The following is a 19,497-nucleotide window of genomic DNA, read 5'->3' on the forward strand; positions in this document are numbered from 1 at the left end:
TGGATCAGGTTCTATTTTCTGCGTTTTTCGCATCCGTGGCACGCATTTTGAGAGACGTTTTGACAATTCAGAGCCACCGTACGCGAATGCAAAAATCCAGAATGCCATCTGACAAGTTGATCCACGTCGTCTACAGCACAAAACAGCAGCACTGAATGACTAACAACGTGAGGAATACAAAGAGACCGAATATAAAGACAGATTGTGCCAGTAGTAAAGCATCAAACAGAGCCACTGACATTCTGAAGTAAACTTTGAAACGCTCGGATAATCCCGCAGCTCCTTGATGAGGTGAATTCTCCTTTCTCTCTATGCAATCTCGGGATTGAATAGACCCAATATTTTCTCTTTCTTTTTCTCTAGGAGACAACTAATCGTGCTCACTGCTTGAAGACTTCATTTTGTATTGTTTTGCGATTTGTTTTGCGATTTTTTCGCAACGCATTCATTAATACGCATCGGACTCAGTGTGCAAGGTCTCGGTGCGTGACGAATTTTTAGGATTGCGAATACGAAAAAACGCATGCGAAAATTTCGGACTCAGTGTGCAAAGGCCTTAAGGTGTCCCCTGAATGTGTCTGTGAAGTTTCAGCTCAAAATACCCCATAGATTTTTTTTTAAATGATTTTTTTTTTTTTCATAATTAGAAATGCACAGATTCAGTGCATGGCCCCTGTAATTGCTTGCGCTCTCCACCCCCTCCTGAGCTCTCGACTCTATCATTGCATAAACAAAGTTAATATACACACAGCTAATATAACCCTCAAAATGGATCTTTACAAAGTGTTTGTCATGCATGCTGCATGCATGCATACATCGGATTTTGTGAGTATAGTATTTATTTGGCTGTTTACATTTGATTCTGAATCAAATGTAAATCAAGTTTGAGGCTGTGCTCCGTGGCTAAAGGCTAATGCTACACTGCTGGAGAGATTTTGAAGTTTAAGTTGTGTTTATGAATTATACAGACTGCAAGTGTTTAATAATGAAAATAGCGACGGCTCTTGTCTCCATGAGTACAGTAAGAAACAATGGTAACTTTAACCACATTTAACAGTACATTAGCAACATGCTAACGAAACATTTAGAAAGACAATTTACAAATATCACTAAAAATATCATGTTATCATGGATCATGTCAGTTGTTATTGCTCCATCTGCCATTTTTCTCTATTGTCATTGCTTGCTTACCTAGTCTGTTGATTCAGCTGTGCAGATCCAGACGTTCTGCCCTTGTGTAATGCCTTGAACATGGGCTGGCATATGCAGATATTGGGGTCATACATATTAATGATCCCGACTGTTACGTAACAGTCGGTGTTATGTTGAGATTCGCCTGTTATTCAGAGGTCTTTTAAACAAATGAGATTTATATAAGAAGGAGGAAACAATGGAGTTTGAAAGGCAGCTCACTGAGGGGCTTTTGGAATTTTTGCAGACACTCTGTGTAGTTACTCGCCTCCCGGCACGAGCTGAGATAACATAAATAAAATGGAAGCAGTTGGACTTATAGTGCTCTTTATATAAATATCATTCATTTGATTGTCACTCAAGTTTGCTTCTTGCCTTTGCAAACTAAATAATCATTTTGTTTTTGTTTGCTGGCTGTTTCACTATGAATAAACATTCTCTGATTTCTGATGGCATTTATTTGCATGTGCTGTGTACGCCCATTTCATTAAATTAATTATGCAAATAAGGTAGCTGCGATTTGGCAAACTTTGCATGGCCTGTATAGAATCATTCCACCACTGTGATCCAGACCCTTGAATCAGCACTCTAAAATGCCAAAAATGCACTTGTCTACATGGCCTGTGTGGATATGCAGTTATATCACCTTTTCCCGTCATTTGATGAGTTACTGCTGCCAAGATCAATAGAAATCGTACACAACATCTCTTTTAAAGGAAATGATTTGCACATGCAGTAATAGCGCAACAACAACAGTGCAATCCATAATGATCCTAATCCACAGCTAAATTATGTGTCTTTGCACCAAAAAGAATGACAACTATGCAATTTCAGCAGATTTAACACCTGGTTAAGCTTGATTATGTGTGGTTATGGATGATGATCACATCATACAGAAAGGTAAAAGTTCCAAGACAAGCAACAAAGTACACTGAGATAGTATTGATTGAATATTGATTGAAATCGTATCGTGTCGAACCATGCTCAAGTCAAAATGCAACTGGAACTGTTGATGACTGTGCTAAGAACTACTCAAAATGTTCCTGCACTGAAGTAAGTGTTCTTATGTGACTAAGTTTGAGGATGTGTGCAAATATCCTACCAGGATGAACTAAACAAAGGTTTGATTCCATCCTTCCTGCAGTGAGTGCATCTCAATCAATGCCAGCAAACTAAAAGCAGGAATCGCAATGAACTGTTGGAAACCCGCCTTAAATTTGTCCTAATTCTGTCAGCGTCTACTCTCCCATGTCACCAACTGAGTGACATCCTCTAAAGCGGCAGCTAGAACTGGGTGATGTCTCAGTCTGTGGTTGTCTAAAGGATGTATAAGAGCGCGAGACGGAGGCCGCTGATTGCGAATCCTCCTCAGCTTCCTTCGTGTTGACATTTCACCGCAAAGCACCATCCTTCTCCCCTCCAATTACTCTACCCCTTCCTGCTTCTGGACAGGGGGTGACCTTTCAATCTCCTCTAAATATCTTATTATATGGTGTCTCTGCTTTTTTTAGGCCTGGCAGGACCTGCGATACAATTACAAGACATTCACGCTTTGTTTGCTCTCTAATGAAGCGATCAGGAGTCGGACCGGCAGCCAGCACCTTGGGGCCTGCCACGATGTCACATTGAGGGAGTGGTTGCCAGTACTGCAGGCAAGTAGCTGTTAAAGTCTGGACATTAATGGAAGAATGGGCTGCACAGAGAGACTGAAAATAGGGGCAGGAGATAATGTAGACTAAAGCCTTGACTATGCTTTTGCTTGGCTCTGCACTGTGAGCCTCCGCTGACTCTGCACGCTCCTCCCCAAAATGGACGAGGTGTTTATTCTTGATGCACTCGCCATTGTACTACTCTTTGAAATGACAGGGGGCGACTCGGAGTGTAAAGTTGCAAAAAATGTCATTCACACCACCAAGTGAAATGGGGTCTGACAAACTCAATACGTACGACCGCCCATACCGTGATGACGTCATTTTTGTCGCGCACTCTTGCGGATACGGTGAGTACAAACTAATCTTGCTCCAGTAGTTGGTGTTACTAGTGTTACACGGTATTTTGCCGTACACGATTATTTGTACATTACTTGGTCATCACGGCACCGCCAGTGTTGCCAAGTCAACAGTTTTCCCGCAGAATTGGGCTACTTGTCCGCGGGTTGAAGCAACCCCAAATAAGATAATATTTAGCCCCGGGGATGCTAATTTTACCAGAGGAACCCTATCAAAAGAGCGGATTTTTCCCCCCAGAATGCGGGGGACTCTCCTGAAACGCGATTGGGCTAGTTTTGAGTAGCAATTGGGCGGGTTTTGTTGGCTACCATGGGCACCACCCCCACTGTCGATTTAACATAAACTGAAAGCATCAGGAGACAGATTTTACTTATCACATGACTAGAGTAAGAAGAGATGACTGAAAGGACAATGGTGAAGGATTTGGTGCACAACAGATCTTGAGCGCCATTGACAAATATCTTGTCTTGTAAAATGTGTGATCAGTATCGACGTTCCCTATACACATTCGTTCCATATTCGAAAGCAAAAAGTAAAAAGCGAGCGTGCATTTAAAAGGGATTTAAATACCCCGCATATTGATAGCGGCTCCCTGATGCCCCCCAATTATAGGCCTATACACAGAGTACATGTGATGGTACATTCAAAAGTGAAAATGAAAAGCAATGTGTGTTCAAAAGTGCCTCCAGTGTAATACTGGTGTTGTCACAAGCTTAATTACCGCTGTGAAAATTTCCTCAGCGTGACATCCATAATGTAGAATGAAACAGTCCAGTACATCTGGACAAATTTAACTTCAAAGCAAATTCAGCTACTGACTGCGAATATGCAGTACACTCGATTCTCAATCTGAATCAAAATTGATTATTTCATTTATTTATTTATTTTTTTGTAGTAAATCAGCATTTTGCCACAAATGCTGTTGATAAATCATAATGTGCATTAAAGCCATGCAGAAAAAAAGCAGATGATACAAAATAAAAAGTCAGGCTTAATCAGTGTTTGATCAATGTGTTATTTTTTTCATGATTGATGGCAATACTGACTACTGATGTTGATCTAGAAAGCAAGAAGGATGATGTTTTAATGAACCAGACCACCCAGACTTGTTATATACTTGTACTTTTTTTAAAATATTATTTTTATTATTACTATTATTATATTTTGTGCATTGCCATTCACTTTCCTCCTTAGAGAGGATTTGTGGAAAACAATTCGATGTCATTCCACTCACGCAATACCTAGTGAGACAGCTTTGTTTCCAGATGTCAATGCAGAACTCCTGACACATAGGATCAGCTCTCTGGTTAAAGACATCATCCTTCCACATCAGCTCAAGTCCTGCAGCTCAACATACAGTATATCCACAGGTGTAAGCAGCTCAAAGTACTTACACAGCAAAAATACTTACATGGCATGAACTCACGAAGCACAGGTCAGAAAGACATCATCAGCATTCATCATTCATAAAGCCATATTCAATATTAAACAAGAGAAATAGTTTGTGTCAATCATCTGCTTGAAACACTGCTGACATGCTTATTGGATTTTACTTCCCAGGTCAGGTCTCGCTTTTGGTGACCCATATATGTCAATTCCATATCCTGTTCCCTACATGAGCATTTCCAATTGGTTAAAACCTTCCACCAGGAATCTGAGGGTTATAAGGATCAATTGACCCCAGTAACCTATTGGCTTTCAGAAAATGCCACCATGAAGGATTAATTTGTATGGTGACACCAAGAACTGTTAATTTTTCTGCTTCAATGTAACACAATACAGCACACAGACAAAATACCAATAATAATAACAATAATAAAAAGGATGCATTAAGTTGACCGAAGTGACAAAGTCATTTATAAATGTTACAAATTCGGTTTAAAAAATACTAAAACTTTCTATTCTTAAAGAATCCTGAAAAAAAATATGAAAGAGCACAAATGTTTCATAGTGCAAGTACTTTTCAACAAGTCACTAGTTTTCTTTATGTGTAAAACCTTTTCAAGTAGAAAAATACTTAGTGCCCCTTTAACAAGAAAGAGCTTTGTTTAAAGTTTTGCCCAACAAAAACAATTACCTCTGTAAGGAAATGTAGCCCATTTTATGTGCAGGGCACGACAGAAAAGTCTATGTAAAATCTAAGGTTGGCTGAGCAGATGCTTGCAGAGAAAGGTGAGAGTAGAGTCCAAAGCTGCGAGGCAAAACATCAGACATGAAAGTGCAGCATCTATTTAATTTAATGGTCACTGCTGGAGGGTCTAATGTAAGGTACAGAGGGATGGGGTGAATCCTGAATGAACAAAGGAAGTAGGAAAGAGCAATCCCTTAAGACTCACAGGGACCGGCCTGCTGTGTCCTTGGACAGGGCTCAGGACGGGTAACGCATTACAAGCCATTTAATTAGACCTCGGACCTCGGATGATGGATGTGACCGTTCACAGGAAATCAAAGTATGAAACATAGATCCAGCCACTTGAATACGCTGTTCTACAACACAGGACATATTCAATACAACGTGGAATATTCCGGCGGGATTTGTGTGACATTCGATGTGTATGTAGAAATAGTCTGGGAAGGATCGAATGACTGTCTGCGGCTCTCACATTTCTTGTTGCTAAAAGCAAGCTTGCGAATAAAAGCGCTCAGAAGTCGTTGAAAATGTGCGAGATGTCACACAGGCAGCAGGCGTAATTTGTGCTAATGATATTCCTAAATAATCTACTCTAATTACCGAGGTCAACCAAAATTATTCTCCCCATATGTCTGCTGTCTGGAAAAAAAAAAAATCTCCCTCTGAGAAAAAATAAATAAAGAAATAAAAATATGTACGGGCATGTGTGTGTGTATGTGTGTTGTAGAGGACAGGCTAAAAAAGATGACTGACTGCCTTTGTCACACTATTTGAGGAAGAGAATGAGTCATGGATTAGTGAAGCAGCTCCAGCTCTCTGTGGCTGCCCACCAGATTTTGTGTTGATCGCGTGAAAATGACTTCTGAAGGATTGTTTTTTTCTCTTCGCACCTGCAGCCTGCTCCATAGTCTTTCATGCGGATGAGGATGAACAGGTGTGCTACTGCTGCTTTAGCTAAATAATCTTAGTTAAATCAACTCATCTGTCAACGCACCAAAAAGCACCAACACTTCCATGAAAATACATCTATGGATATCCAATCTGATGACAAGAAATGAAGAACTTGAATGATTTTGTAGACCGTTTAAATCAGGGCATGTCTTGTGTTTTGTCAGTTTAAACCACTTTTCAAGAAAGAATAATTGCATTTATTGATTTATGACCATGTAGGTGAATCGAGTTCTGATCTGATTGTGTGTCCAACATTAAATCCCTTCACTGTTAAATACAAGCCTCCTCTTTCTTTTCTGACAGATGTTTATAATACGATTAAGCATGTTTATTCATCTCTGTCTGCCAGTGTATGAATGTAGAACAGCCTTACCATATGTTTCTATGACATTATCAGCTAATAATATATTTTCATTCTTCTACTTGAGCCTGAGAATGTACAATGCTCTTCAAAATATACATTATGTTGCTACAAGATCATTATCACTTTCATAGCGGAGATTAAGATGTTTTACAATGTTGCAGGTATGAGGTGCTGTGAAATAATTGTCTGAAGTGTTAATTGAGTTAGCGGTGCAGAAGTTGTTTTGTACTCACAGATCTGCTGCATCGACAAACTCCACACCGCTATAGTTCATGCATAATAAATTTTGCAACTGTTTACACAGGTTGCTCGTATACTGGTCACTTTTAATTCTTGTACTGATAAATAAGCAAAGTAAATATTTGATGCCTTTTTCACATTTGATTCTTCGCATAGTAGCTTCTCAATCATTGGCTGACAAGACTGAAAATGATATAAAACACGAGAAACAACTAGAGAAATGAAATCTGTAAATGATTAGAGCTTCATTTCTGATGAATTAGCTTGCCACATGAGTCGATGGTGGGTGAATTGAGAAAATAATCATTTCATGATTTAATTGTGTATTATAATATAATATAATATAATATAATATAATATAATATAATATAATATAATATAATATAATATAATATAATATAATATAATATAATATAATATAATATAATATAATATATAAATTTACTTTCATTTTAGACCCTGTTTCCAGTATGGTGCCCCACCCAAGGGAAATATGAGGCACAGTTAAAGGTGCTGTATGTAATTTTTTGACTGTACTAAAGCATAAACATACCATAGTATGTTTGCAGAAATTTAGCTAAATTCAAATACTTCTCCAAAAAGCGGACTTGTTCTACTTTGAAATGTGCGTTCCATGTCGGAATGTCTGTTTTGTTTTGGTCTGTGTGATCCTGCCCACTGTCAATTTACCCAACGGTATTTCGACAGCCCGGGTAGCCAGTTGCCGGACAACAGTGTATTGTAGCCATGGAAGCCAGCAAACGAACTGGGTCAGAGATCGCAAAAGAGAACCTAAAAAATGCCTTGTCAATAAAAAAAAAAAAAAAACTGCAAATGTATTCTTTAGCTCAGTGTTTCCCAGCCACTGTGCCGTAGCACACAATAGTGTGCCGTGACAAGTTCTCAAGTATGCCGTGGAAAATTACCAAATGCCAAAAAATAAATAAAATAAATGCTATAAAGTTAAGAATATAATCATTGTCAAGTGGAAACCTCGTATCTCTATATTTTGTCATTTTTGTTTTACTTTATTTTTACAAAATCAATGCTATTGGTCACCCTTTATGCCTGTATGTGGGTTTTACAAATATATAACCAATAAAAAGGATTTTAAAGAGCTTCTGACAAAACTCCATTGGATCCTCAAACTGTCAGTCAAACCTCATAAATCTGCGCTGGAGTTTGGAAATAGAGCTCTGCTTGTTTGCAATGCAAAGGTAAATAAAGAACTGATTTTTTATTTATTTTTTATTTTTTAGTACAGTGCTCAAGAAATGCTAATGTTTTATCTGAAGAGCGGAGAAGAGTCTAGTCTGATTTTTACCATCTAGCTGTAGCTAATATGCTAAATATGCTACTGTTTTAAATGTCCCGCTTCATTTATTATATCATGAGATTTTGTCCAAATGTATTCAACAAGAAAAACTGAGCGCCCATAGAGCTACTTTATAACCTGTAAGTTGATGAAAAGTATAATGCGATGCACTTTTACTGCCTCAGATGTGACTGTTTCAGTGACAGACAAAATATGTCATTCGCTGGTCAAAAACCTTACAACTCCGTATGAGCTTGATTTTCATAAAATGTTAATATTATAATGACACATACACGTTTAACATATATAAAGCCACAATACCAACTTTGATGACTGTTTAATTATTTAAAAAAATACGATATGTAAATTTGCTGTTTTATCATCCGCACCAACAACATCATTTAGCTACATATATATGCCCTTACTGCGTTCCTATCTGACTTAATCTCAAGTTTTACATTAAATTTGAGTACTACCTTTAATACAATATACAGTTTTAATATGACATTTGGAGCAATGCATGTTTGTTTAATTTATTTTGTTATTTTAGTGCTGGTGTGCCATGGGATTTTTTACTTATCAAAACTGTGCTGTGGCAAGAAAAAGGTTGGGAAACACTGCATTAGCTGGTCAATGTGTAAGCTTTCCATTGCTTTTCATTGTCAATTGCACTTGCTACCATTGTGTATCCTCAATCTGGCAACCTGAGTGTGTGTTCAGTCTGAGGAGGAGGAGGAGAGGGCGGGTGAAACAATTCTCTCCAATAGTTATAAATTGGACTGCAGGATACATTTAAACCACTAGCTGTCAATATTACATACTGCACCTTTAATGGGTCTAATGTACAGTTGAATCAATGTGTATAACACAAATTATACTTTTATTCTAGAACTGTACAAATGCACAATCTAATCAAAGTAAGAAATGTTTAGTTTTATTGTTCTATGTATTTTTTTATAAATGTATAATTTCTAAAACTTCATAATAGAAACATTGCAAATGTATTTACAATAGCTACACTAAACAGATTGTTTAAATCTCTCCAGGTGTTTAATAAAGATGATGATTAAAACCCTCCAACACTCTTGTTTGCTCTTTTTTTTATATATTTAGAGTAGCTAACCCTATTTATCTTCATTTGGCTCATTAGGCCGTTCTCCAGAGAATTATTGTCAAAAATATGGGGATGTCATTAAAGCAAACACAATCTGCCTTGCGAGCGAGGCCAGTGTCTGTTTGCAGGCAAATCACAGATTTTTTTATTGCATGTACAACATCACAGACATTAAAAACCAAATTGTTCCACCTCCAAGATTTCACTTGGTATAATTAAACATTTCAGATGCAACCCAAATTGCATATCTTCCTGCCTTCAGTTCAGGGGTCACTTGAACCATTACTAGCTCTTTATGAACATTATCTTGTGGCCTTCTCTAATTAGTGTTCTGCCTTATCTGCACATTAAAAAGACTGCATTGCGGCGCACCATCGTTTAGTACTTCAAACACTTAGCTCAGAGATTATCAAAGGATAAGCCTTGAAAGACTTATTAATGTGGCCAAACAAGCCTCTTTAATAAAGCTGTTTGATCCCTACTAAAGAGCAAAACTGTACTCACGGTCACTGCAGAGGGGACCACCGTATGTCGTCATTGTGCAGTCGCAAGTAAACCCCTCCCACTGCTGCAGACACACTCCCTGATTGGAGCAGGAGTCCTCCGTGCAGGTTGTGCCAGGGCCGGCTAAAACAAACATGAAATTAGTATAGATGGTTATAATCACACATAATACCTGGTTTTATATATATATTGAAAAATATATATATATATATATATATATATATATATATATATATATATATATATATATATATATATATATATATATAAAATTGAAAGTGCAAACAATGGGACTGATAGATTTTTGACATGGCATGATGTGTCACTCATGTCCCATGTAAGCTTTAACTGCATGTGCAGGTAATGCATTTTTAGGTAACAGTCATATGTTGTTATGATTGCCTCTGAACAGCAGTATACTAACCTTCACAGCCTCGCTCCACTTGGCCCACACGGTGCAGAGCATCTGCGATCAGGTCAGGAAGTCTGCCATTCAGGTCAACTGAAGCCAGGCAGCCCTGGTAGCCATCCCGCGATGCTATAAGCTTGGGCAGACTGTTGTACATGCTCTTCCCCACACCTCCAATGTACAGCTCTCCTATACAACACACACAGATGAAATATACACAGTTATCAACACATATCATTTTAAAGTCCAATTTTTCCCGGAAATCAGCTGATGAAGACTTTAGATTCCAACTGGGTCTGGATGTCTATCTTTAAAATAAGGCAGAAATCAATGAGGACGGTGTTGCATTTAAATTGTTCAGCATATTAACTGAAGCTTCATAAGGTGGTATTCTATGATGAGCTGAATATGTGTGGTTCTCTTTTCAACTAATTCCCTGCTGATGAAGGCTAATACCAATGAACCTTTGATGTGCAGAACAAAAAGAAAAACAGGGTTGTCATAAAACGGCATATAATTATGTAACATCAAAGTTGCCCTTGAGCAACTTTGAGGAAGAGAACATGCGGATAAGCATACGAGAAGATGAAGGAGAAGGGAAACCCAGTGCGATATACAGACATGGCTCTCGCTATAGTCGCTGTTACGTTGCTCATCTGTGGTGTTTGGGTGTAGGATTGTGCTTAGACAGAGATTTGGGAATGGGGAAGAGAGGTGGAGAATTGAAATGACTTGGCTCTTCAACACAGAACAGTATGTCCCTGCGTCTGGTTCTTAAAAGCAGACCGATGCAACACTGTTCAACAGAGTCACTATACAGTATATATACGTACCTAAATTTGTGAATTGAATATTGTGAGCTTTTATGTCAATTATATGCAGTTTGAAATTATCACAGTGTAGTACAATCTATGGGATGCTGAATGAAAAATTTAACAGATATATAATTAATATTTATTTTTAATAGTTTTTTTTTGTAAATGTTTATTAAAACATAAATGCATACAGTGTAAATGAAAAAAGAAATAATCTAAAACTAATGTACTCTGTGAATACTTTGTGAACTTAACACTACTAATATAATATGATTCTCCATTGCTGTGTTTTTAGGAGCTAGTGTCTATATAAATAAACCCACAGTTATAATACAAGTGTGCTGATCTTATACTATAGTCGTCGTGTTGTTTAAGGTACACACTGCTTTTTCTTTCTACAAATATACATTGCAGAAAGCATCGAAGATGTCCAGGGACCTTCTGATAAACATTCACCAGGCAGACCAAGTTTAGAGGGCATTGTTTGGCAGTGAAATGCAATTTCCAACTGAGCTCTGCAGGCAAGACAGACAATTACGCATTTAAACTGACAAGCAAGAACACATATGGCAATTTTCGTCCTACGGTCGAAGAGTGCGCTCTCGCTCTGATTGTTGGCTGAAATATGCTCTTTTCCCACTTCAACTGAATAAGCCCAATTAGACTACCATTAAAAGCCCCCTTCATCTAAACCTCTGCACTCTTTAATTTTATCTCACCTCACTACAGATAAGTTACACTCTTTCGTTCTAACTTTCCCCTTCCATTAAGAGCCCCCTAACCTGACTCTCTTCAACTAACTACTGTAATTGCCCTCTATGCCTCTTCAATGGAATGACAGTCTTCCTGACTGGCTATAGCTCCACCCTGTAGAATACTGATTACATAATCATAGACATTTTACAATTCAATGCAATAGGTGTTACTGGCTGAATCTCATTTGTGCTTCTAAAAGCATCAAAGTGCATTCAGCACTACACAAACATGTTCCTCAAATCATTTTTCACAAAAGGTCTATTAATATTATTCTTCTGGTGAGTCCGAGCTGTAACTCCTAATCAAGACTTCAAGAGGACTAATCTACAATTGATGCACTGCATGCAGTACTTTTCATGAAGTGGGTACAAAATATGGCCTGAAACTCTTAAAAATAAAGACTTTTTCCCCTTTGAGACAAAAGTCTGTGAAAGGAGGAGCTTAACCTCCAGGAAATGTTCACAGTCAACCTCTAGAGGTCAAGCTAAATATTATATGAGATATTTGAATCTATTCATTCATATTTTATACATTTTTTGAAACCATGTTACCAAAATTTGTAACTTCTAAAAATGTATCATGGACTTTGACTAAGATGAATGGGGATACTAATGAACAGTTTTCAACAAGGACAATAGACCTCCTTTTTTAAATAAATAAAGAAATATAAATATATATACTGCTCAAAAAAAATTAAAGGGACACTTTGAAAACACATCAGATCTCAATGGGGAAAAATATCATGCTGGATATCTATACTGATATGGACTGGGTAATGTGTTAGGAACTAAAGAATGCCACATCATTTGATGGAAATGAAAATTATCAACCTACAGAGGACTGAATTCAAAGAATTTCCCCCCGGAAATCAAAGTGAACAAATGATGCAGCAGGCTAGTCAATTTTGCTGAAATTTCATTGCAGCAACTCAAGATGATGGATATTTCCTCCCAGATCTGGACCAGGGCATCACTGAACTGCCTGCATACCCTCGCCACATGAGGCCAGGCACTGTCGTGCACCAGGAGGAACCCAGGACCCACTGCACCAGGGAAGGGTCTGACAATGGGTCCAAGGATTTCATCCCAATACCTAATGGCAGTCAGGGTGCCATTGTCTAGCCTGTAGAGGTCTGTGAGTCCCTCCATATATCCATGCCTCCCCAGACCATCACTGACCCACCATCAAACTCGTCATGCTGAACGATGTTACAGGCAGCATACCGTTCTCCATGGCTTCTCCAGACCTTTTCACGTCTGTCATGTGCTCAGGGTGGACCTCATGCTCAGGGTGTGCTCTCATCTGTGAAAAGCACACGGCACCAGTGGCGGACCTGCCAATTCTGGTGTTCAATGGCAAATGTCAATCGAGCAGTGAGCACAGAGCTGACTAGAGGACGTCGGGCCCTCAGGCCACCCTCATGAAGTCAGTTTCTGATTGTTTGTTCAGAGACATTTCACACCAGTGGCCTGCTGGAGGTCATTTTGTAGGGCTCTGGCAGTGCTCATCCTGTTCCTCCTTGCACAAAGGAGCAGATACCGGTCTCGCTGATGGGGTATGGTCCTAGAGTAACTGCCTGTCTCCTGGAATCTCCTCCATGCTCTTGAGACTGTGCTGGGAGACACAGCAAACCTTCTGGCAATGGTAAATATTGATGTGCCATCCTGGTGGATTTGGACTGCCTTTGCAATCTCTGTAGGATCCAGGTATCCCCTCATGCTACCAGTAGTGAAACTGACCCTAGCCAAATGCGAAACTAGTGAAAAACAGTCAGAAAAGATGAGTAGGGAAAAAAAAAAATGTCAGTGGCCTCCACCTGTAAAACCATTCCTGTTTTGGGGGTCATCTCATTGTTGCCCATCTGATTAAAAAGTGTTCCTTTAATTTTTTTGAGCAGTGTGTAAACTACAGTGGAATTGCTATGGGTTACACATTTATTAAAGGATTAGTTCACTTTCAAATGAAAATGTCCTGATAATTTACTCACTCCCATGTCATCCAAGATGTCTGAAGAAAAAAGGACATGGACATCTTGGATGACATGGGGGTGAGCAAATTATCAGGAAATTATTTGATTATATTAATTATTGATTGATTACATTTATTTGACTCCAATACTTTAAAAATGGTTATGGAACATCAAAGTGCACTGCACTGCTGTTTCCCCAAAGTAGAAACCAGAAAGGAATGCTCAAGGAGAGAAAATCTGAACCAATCGAAGGCTCAATGGAGCACATGGGCTAAACCAATAGGGCAAGGCTCCAAAAAACAAACAAACAAAAACTTCCCTTCCCTTAAATTTACAGATGTTATGCCTGTGCCAGCTCATCTTCACAATAAATCCCAGCTCACGGCACAGAATCCAGCGCCGCTCTCAGAAGAAAAGCTCAGTCTGCTTCACACAGAATAGCCCATGCATGGTTATTAGCTCTGTATGTCTCAGTGTTATGCAAAGACTATTAAGCTGACTTCAATCACAATATTCAATTATACACCCAATAGTTTTTTTCATTAGTCATTCAATGGATGGCTGGGCAGCAGGAGAGCGGAGCTTCTTTTGTGGACGAGAGGGAGGAAAATCAATTGCTCTCATATGAAGGAACTGCAGGGAGATTGTAAAAATGACATCTCCAGTCATGCGTCTCTTTTGAGTAATGACGAAGCAATATCCCTGCTGGATAAATAAGGAAGACAGGGAAAAGCAAAAAAAAAAAAAGAAACACATTTGGCTGTGCTCCATGACCAGTGGCCAAACCAGTGGATTAAAGCTCCTATAAATGCTCTCATAACGCACTGTACTGCCAAGGCCTAAAAGTTTCCCTTCATGCCAAGTTCTTTAACATCATCTCTACATTTGGGGATCTAGGGAAAGGTGTTCTAGAGAAAGTTGATCTAGGGAAAGGTGTCACAATAGTATCATAATGACTCCTAGTATATACAGTGGAAGGAAGTAATCATTAGTGCTGTGTGCTTCGGGATAGACCACTATTAGTAACAAACACCTAAAGTATGCTGTATTAAAGGATTAGTTAACTTTAAAATAAAAATTTACTCACCCTCAAGCCATCCTAGGTGTATATGACTTTCTTATTTCAGATGAATACAATCGGAGTTACAGTATATTAATAATCACCCTGATGCTCCAAAGTAATGGCAGTGCACGGAAACCACCTGTTTGAAATTCAAAAAAGTGCATTCATCCATCATAAACATACTCCAAAGGCCTTCTGAAGTAAAGCGATGTGTTTATGTAAGAAAAAATATCCATATTTAACACATTATAAAGTAAAATAACTGGCTTCCGCCAGACTGCCTTCTGTATATGAATAAAGCATAACTGACGCAACGTTGTTTCATAAGTTGAATGCGGAAGGCGTAGGAAGTAGCATACGTGTTTTGAACAGCAAGAGGCGTCACACTTTCTTCTTAAGTTGAATACGGAAGGCGGTCTGGTGGAAGCTAGTTATTTTACATTATAACGTTTTAAAAATTGATATTTTTCTTATACAAACGCATCGCCTTGCTTCAGAAGGCCTTTATTAACCCCACAGAGCCGTGTGGAGTACATTTATGATGGATGGATGCACTTTTTTGAATTAATGCACTGCCATTATAAAGCTTAGGAGAATCAGGGTGATTATTAATTTAACTCAGATTGTATTCATCTGAAAGAAGAAAGTCATATACACTTAGGATGGCTTGAGGGTGAGTAAATCATGCAGTAATTTTCATTTCAAAGTGAACTAATCCTTTAAATGAGTATGAAGTAATTATGTAGCATTTATGCTACAAACACAAATGATATGCCAAAGCATGCACCATGAAGAGATATTGAGGTACTGAGAGAGTGCCATTACGTTTCTAAGTGTAGAATTAACATAGAAACATTAGGCTAGATGATGCTAGGATGTTTTCCAGAATGTTGGTCGCTACAATGTTGTGTTTTGTACAGGTGGTTGCTTCCTTACCCAACTGAAGAGTCTCGATGATATTCTGGTCTTTAGATGTGGCTTGGATCTCTCCTTCGAAAATAAGTCAGTGCAAGCTTGCCAGGCAAAAACTGTGTCTAATTGCTTAGAAAAGTAATAGAACACCTCTCTTTAAAAAGCTGCAAGATTTAAGGTATAATTTGTTCGAAGTTTACTACTAATGCCAGGTTCTCACCATGATATAAAAATGTGTGTGTGTTTAGGAAATCTTTGCCTCGACTGAACTGGCCACAAACAGTTCATTAATAAACTCACTGACATTCGCATTTCATAGTAACACCTGGATTTTCCTCACGCCAAGGGGAACAGGAAAGCAATTCAATTCCAAGTCAATAAAACACATTTTCAGAAAACATTTACAGGGGCTGGATCGCAGTTCCTCGAGGAAGAAAAAAAACGTAATTATCGGACAACGTGGAAAGTCGCTTGTCACGAGCGTTCTCCACATATGCTCATTTCAACACACATAACAGGTCATGCATCACTTTCCACTGGCTCCCTCACAGAAAAAACACCACCACATTTCAGCACCTTGCTGTCTGAGGATGTTCATTTTACACTTCACAGAAGAGCACTGGACCCTGGGGATTGTTATGCCACTCTCCATTCTCTCCAGCATAATTGCTTGAACAATTACAACTGACACATGCTGCGAAGTTGCTCTTTTGATGTTTAAAGGACTTGTTCTGGGGTAGCCAAATAAAAAAGACCTTGGAGCCTGACAGCAGGAGCTTGCACTTTATGGCCTTATTTGATTTGGCCAACATTCAGCATGTTGACGTACAATTAGATTTTTTTTTTGTGTTGGAGAGTTTGTAGCTTTAAACCTTTAGCTTTCTTGTCTTTATCCGAGCATCATGGTTAATGAACCATGAAGATTTCTGAAAAAAAAAAAAAAAAGTAGAAACTCATGTTTGTTATGAGTTATATGTTTATATATATATACATACGTTGTGTCTGTTTACACTAAGTGCAAATGGTCCCACTTTATATTAAGTGGCCTTAACTACTAGGTACTTACATCAAAAATAAGTACAATGCACTTACTGGATTCATTTGAATTGCAAAACAATTTTGCTGCTATTGAGGTGGGATACGGGTAAGGTTAGGGACAAGTTTGGTGGTATGGGTAGGTTTAAGGGTTGGGGTAAAGGTGTAAGGGATAGGTCAACAGTGTAATTTTAAATATAATTACAGAAATTAATTACAGATGTAATTACATGCAGGTGTTTTAAAATATAAGTAATGTAAAAACATGTATGTACACAATAAGTGCATTGTATAAAATTATTAATTTAAATGTAAGTACATAGTAGTTAAGGCCACTTAATATAAAGTGGGACCGTGCAAATAGCGTCCTTTGTTGGCAAACACTATTTACACTAGCTCCACCCACCAATATTTGGTTGGGCCACTGAAGTTTTAAAACAGATGCACAGAGTTTGATATCTTCAGTGGCGCAGCAGTAGTAAGGCTCGCAGATCTGGCCTTTAAAGCGATCGATGCATGTTCGAATCCACCTTTTGCCGAGATCACATTTATTTTTAATAAAAATGAAAATAATGTTTTAAAAGTGGAAATAAAGTGCGAACAAGTGTTTGATAATATTAAAAGTGTTTATTGGCTAGGGTTAGGGGAAGGTGTAGGGGGTTATTCTCCCAATAAGGCAGCATCCATTTAATAATTTATAATAATAATCAGTGATGTTATTGCATCCTGTTGATGTACAAAACTACTGAGGTGCAAATAGTGTCTGCCAATATAAAGTATAGATAGCATCTAATTACTATTTACTCTTATTGCAAAAAAGTGATACTTTTTACATGGTGTAAATAGAATATATCGCTATTTTCACCTAGTGTAAATAGCATATCGCTAGGAAAATCCTGCTATTGTCACAGTGTAAATAGAATATATTGCTATTTTTACTTAGTGTAAATAGCATCTATCATTAGGAAAATATGCTATTTTCACTTAGTGCAAATAGCCGCTGCTATATATATGTTTGAATTTGGCATAAACAAGGGTCAGAGGCATTGAAAAAAAAAACATGTGACACTCTCATAGATTTCCATAGGAATTGAGGAATGCGGAAGTAAGGCGTGTTGTGGGGTGACCAATAGTTCCAACACAATCCTAGCATTGAACTCCATTCATTTCAGTGTTTCTCAATCACACTTACTGGTAAGTTGATGAAATTATTGCATTTTTTGACATTTTAACACATTAGTTGACCTCTCGGGAATCTAGCCAGTAGTGGTATTTTATGTAGCTGTGTTATAGGTAATGTTTATCCTCAGATAATAGATAGTTTCAGTTAGCTTACATAAGCAAAACTTTAATAGCTACCACCAGATGCCAGTTGTCATATTTAAACACTTGATAGTCTTTCTGCCATCCTTCTCTCCCTGCAGGAGGTTGAATTAGTTCTATAAAAAAACAAGAAAAAACATATCTTGTCTAGCCCCTTATTAGCAATAATCTAATATTACAATTAGAGTTGTCAAAAGTACCGACTTTGGTACCAAGTCAGTACTGAAATTTTAAAAATGTGACACTTTCATAAACGATTCATAAACGCCTCTGATTGGTCATTGTGTTCACTTGCTCATCGGATCGTCTTCAATGATCAATGCTTCACAAATTTTGTAAATAGTCATCAATGACGCTCTTCATCGAGCACTTGCACAGATACACACGGGAACGCTTGAAAGCAGGCGTCTCTCACGGACCAGTCAGCTGATAGACGCCTGCTTTCAAACGCTCCCGCTTTCAAAATGCTTTCAAATTCAAACACTTCCTTGTGCTTTCGAACGCTCCCGTGCTTTGATCATCGTAGCCAATCACAGAAATATTTGATAGTGTCTAAATATATATTCAAATGCAAAACCAAAAAAAGAAAAAATAAGCAAATATGATCGGCAATACTCTTTTGAGCGACTAGACCTACAGCCATGTATATAGATGTAAATTTATTAAAGAGCCATACAGGCATCTAGTGGGTAAACAATGGCATTACATATGATGATTATTATTTTTCTGCCAAGATGCCTCTAACTTTTCTTTTTGCATTCCAATTTAAAAAACCTTTTCTCTACTTTAACCTTAAATACTGCACTAATTGTAATATAAATAATAAAAAAAGAGTAAATATATATTTTAAATGGCCATTAATGGATCGTAATTATTGCAAAAATATTATTTAGTTTAAAAAATAAATAAAAGATTAAATATTACTGAAATAAAATATAGAACATTTATTATATTTAATTAATAGAACCAAAGTAAGAGTGTGACCAATGAATACCTGAGTACATGAATACACAAGAAAAATATATTGTTGTCTCTCCATCACTCCCCAGAATAAAATGCTACTGTAAATGTCATCAACGTAGTAATCAATACTCATTATGCTTTAAAATTTCCCAGAAATTGCTGCAAATATAGTGAAGCTGCCGTCTATCCTTCTCAAACTCATTCAAACAGATTGACAGTGCAGATTTGTTTGGAACTATTGAGAGCTCATAAACCATGTGAACGCGTGGCCGTTCTTTCTATGATGTTTCCTGTTTTGTGTTTTTTTTTTCTTTCTTTTATGTTCATTGTACCACACAACTTGACAACAATATATAGAAACTAAAAGCATGCTAATTATAGAAAAGGTATATTCAAGTCACTGAAAAAAATAAATAAATACAAAATATGACAA

General features: G+C 37.8%; 1 protein-coding gene across 1 annotated transcript in view; it reads right to left on the minus strand.

The window, feature by feature from the left end:
- nrxn2a (neurexin 2a) overlaps positions 1 to 19,497 on the minus strand; it is a 431,583-nt gene that overhangs the window by 223,979 nt on the left and 188,107 nt on the right. Inside the window, exons 16-17 of the mRNA XM_067375006.1 lie at positions 10,244 to 10,417; positions 9,820 to 9,942 (exon numbers count right to left, since the gene is read on the minus strand). Of these exons, the coding sequence (XP_067231107.1) occupies positions 9,820 to 9,942; positions 10,244 to 10,417 (297 nt within the window). The remainder of the gene's footprint in view (positions 1 to 9,819; positions 9,943 to 10,243; positions 10,418 to 19,497) is intronic.

The sequence above is a fragment of the Chanodichthys erythropterus genome, chromosome 22, assembly GCF_024489055.1.
Source record: "Chanodichthys erythropterus isolate Z2021 chromosome 22, ASM2448905v1, whole genome shotgun sequence".
NCBI classification, from domain to species: domain Eukaryota; kingdom Metazoa; phylum Chordata; class Actinopteri; order Cypriniformes; family Xenocyprididae; genus Chanodichthys; species Chanodichthys erythropterus.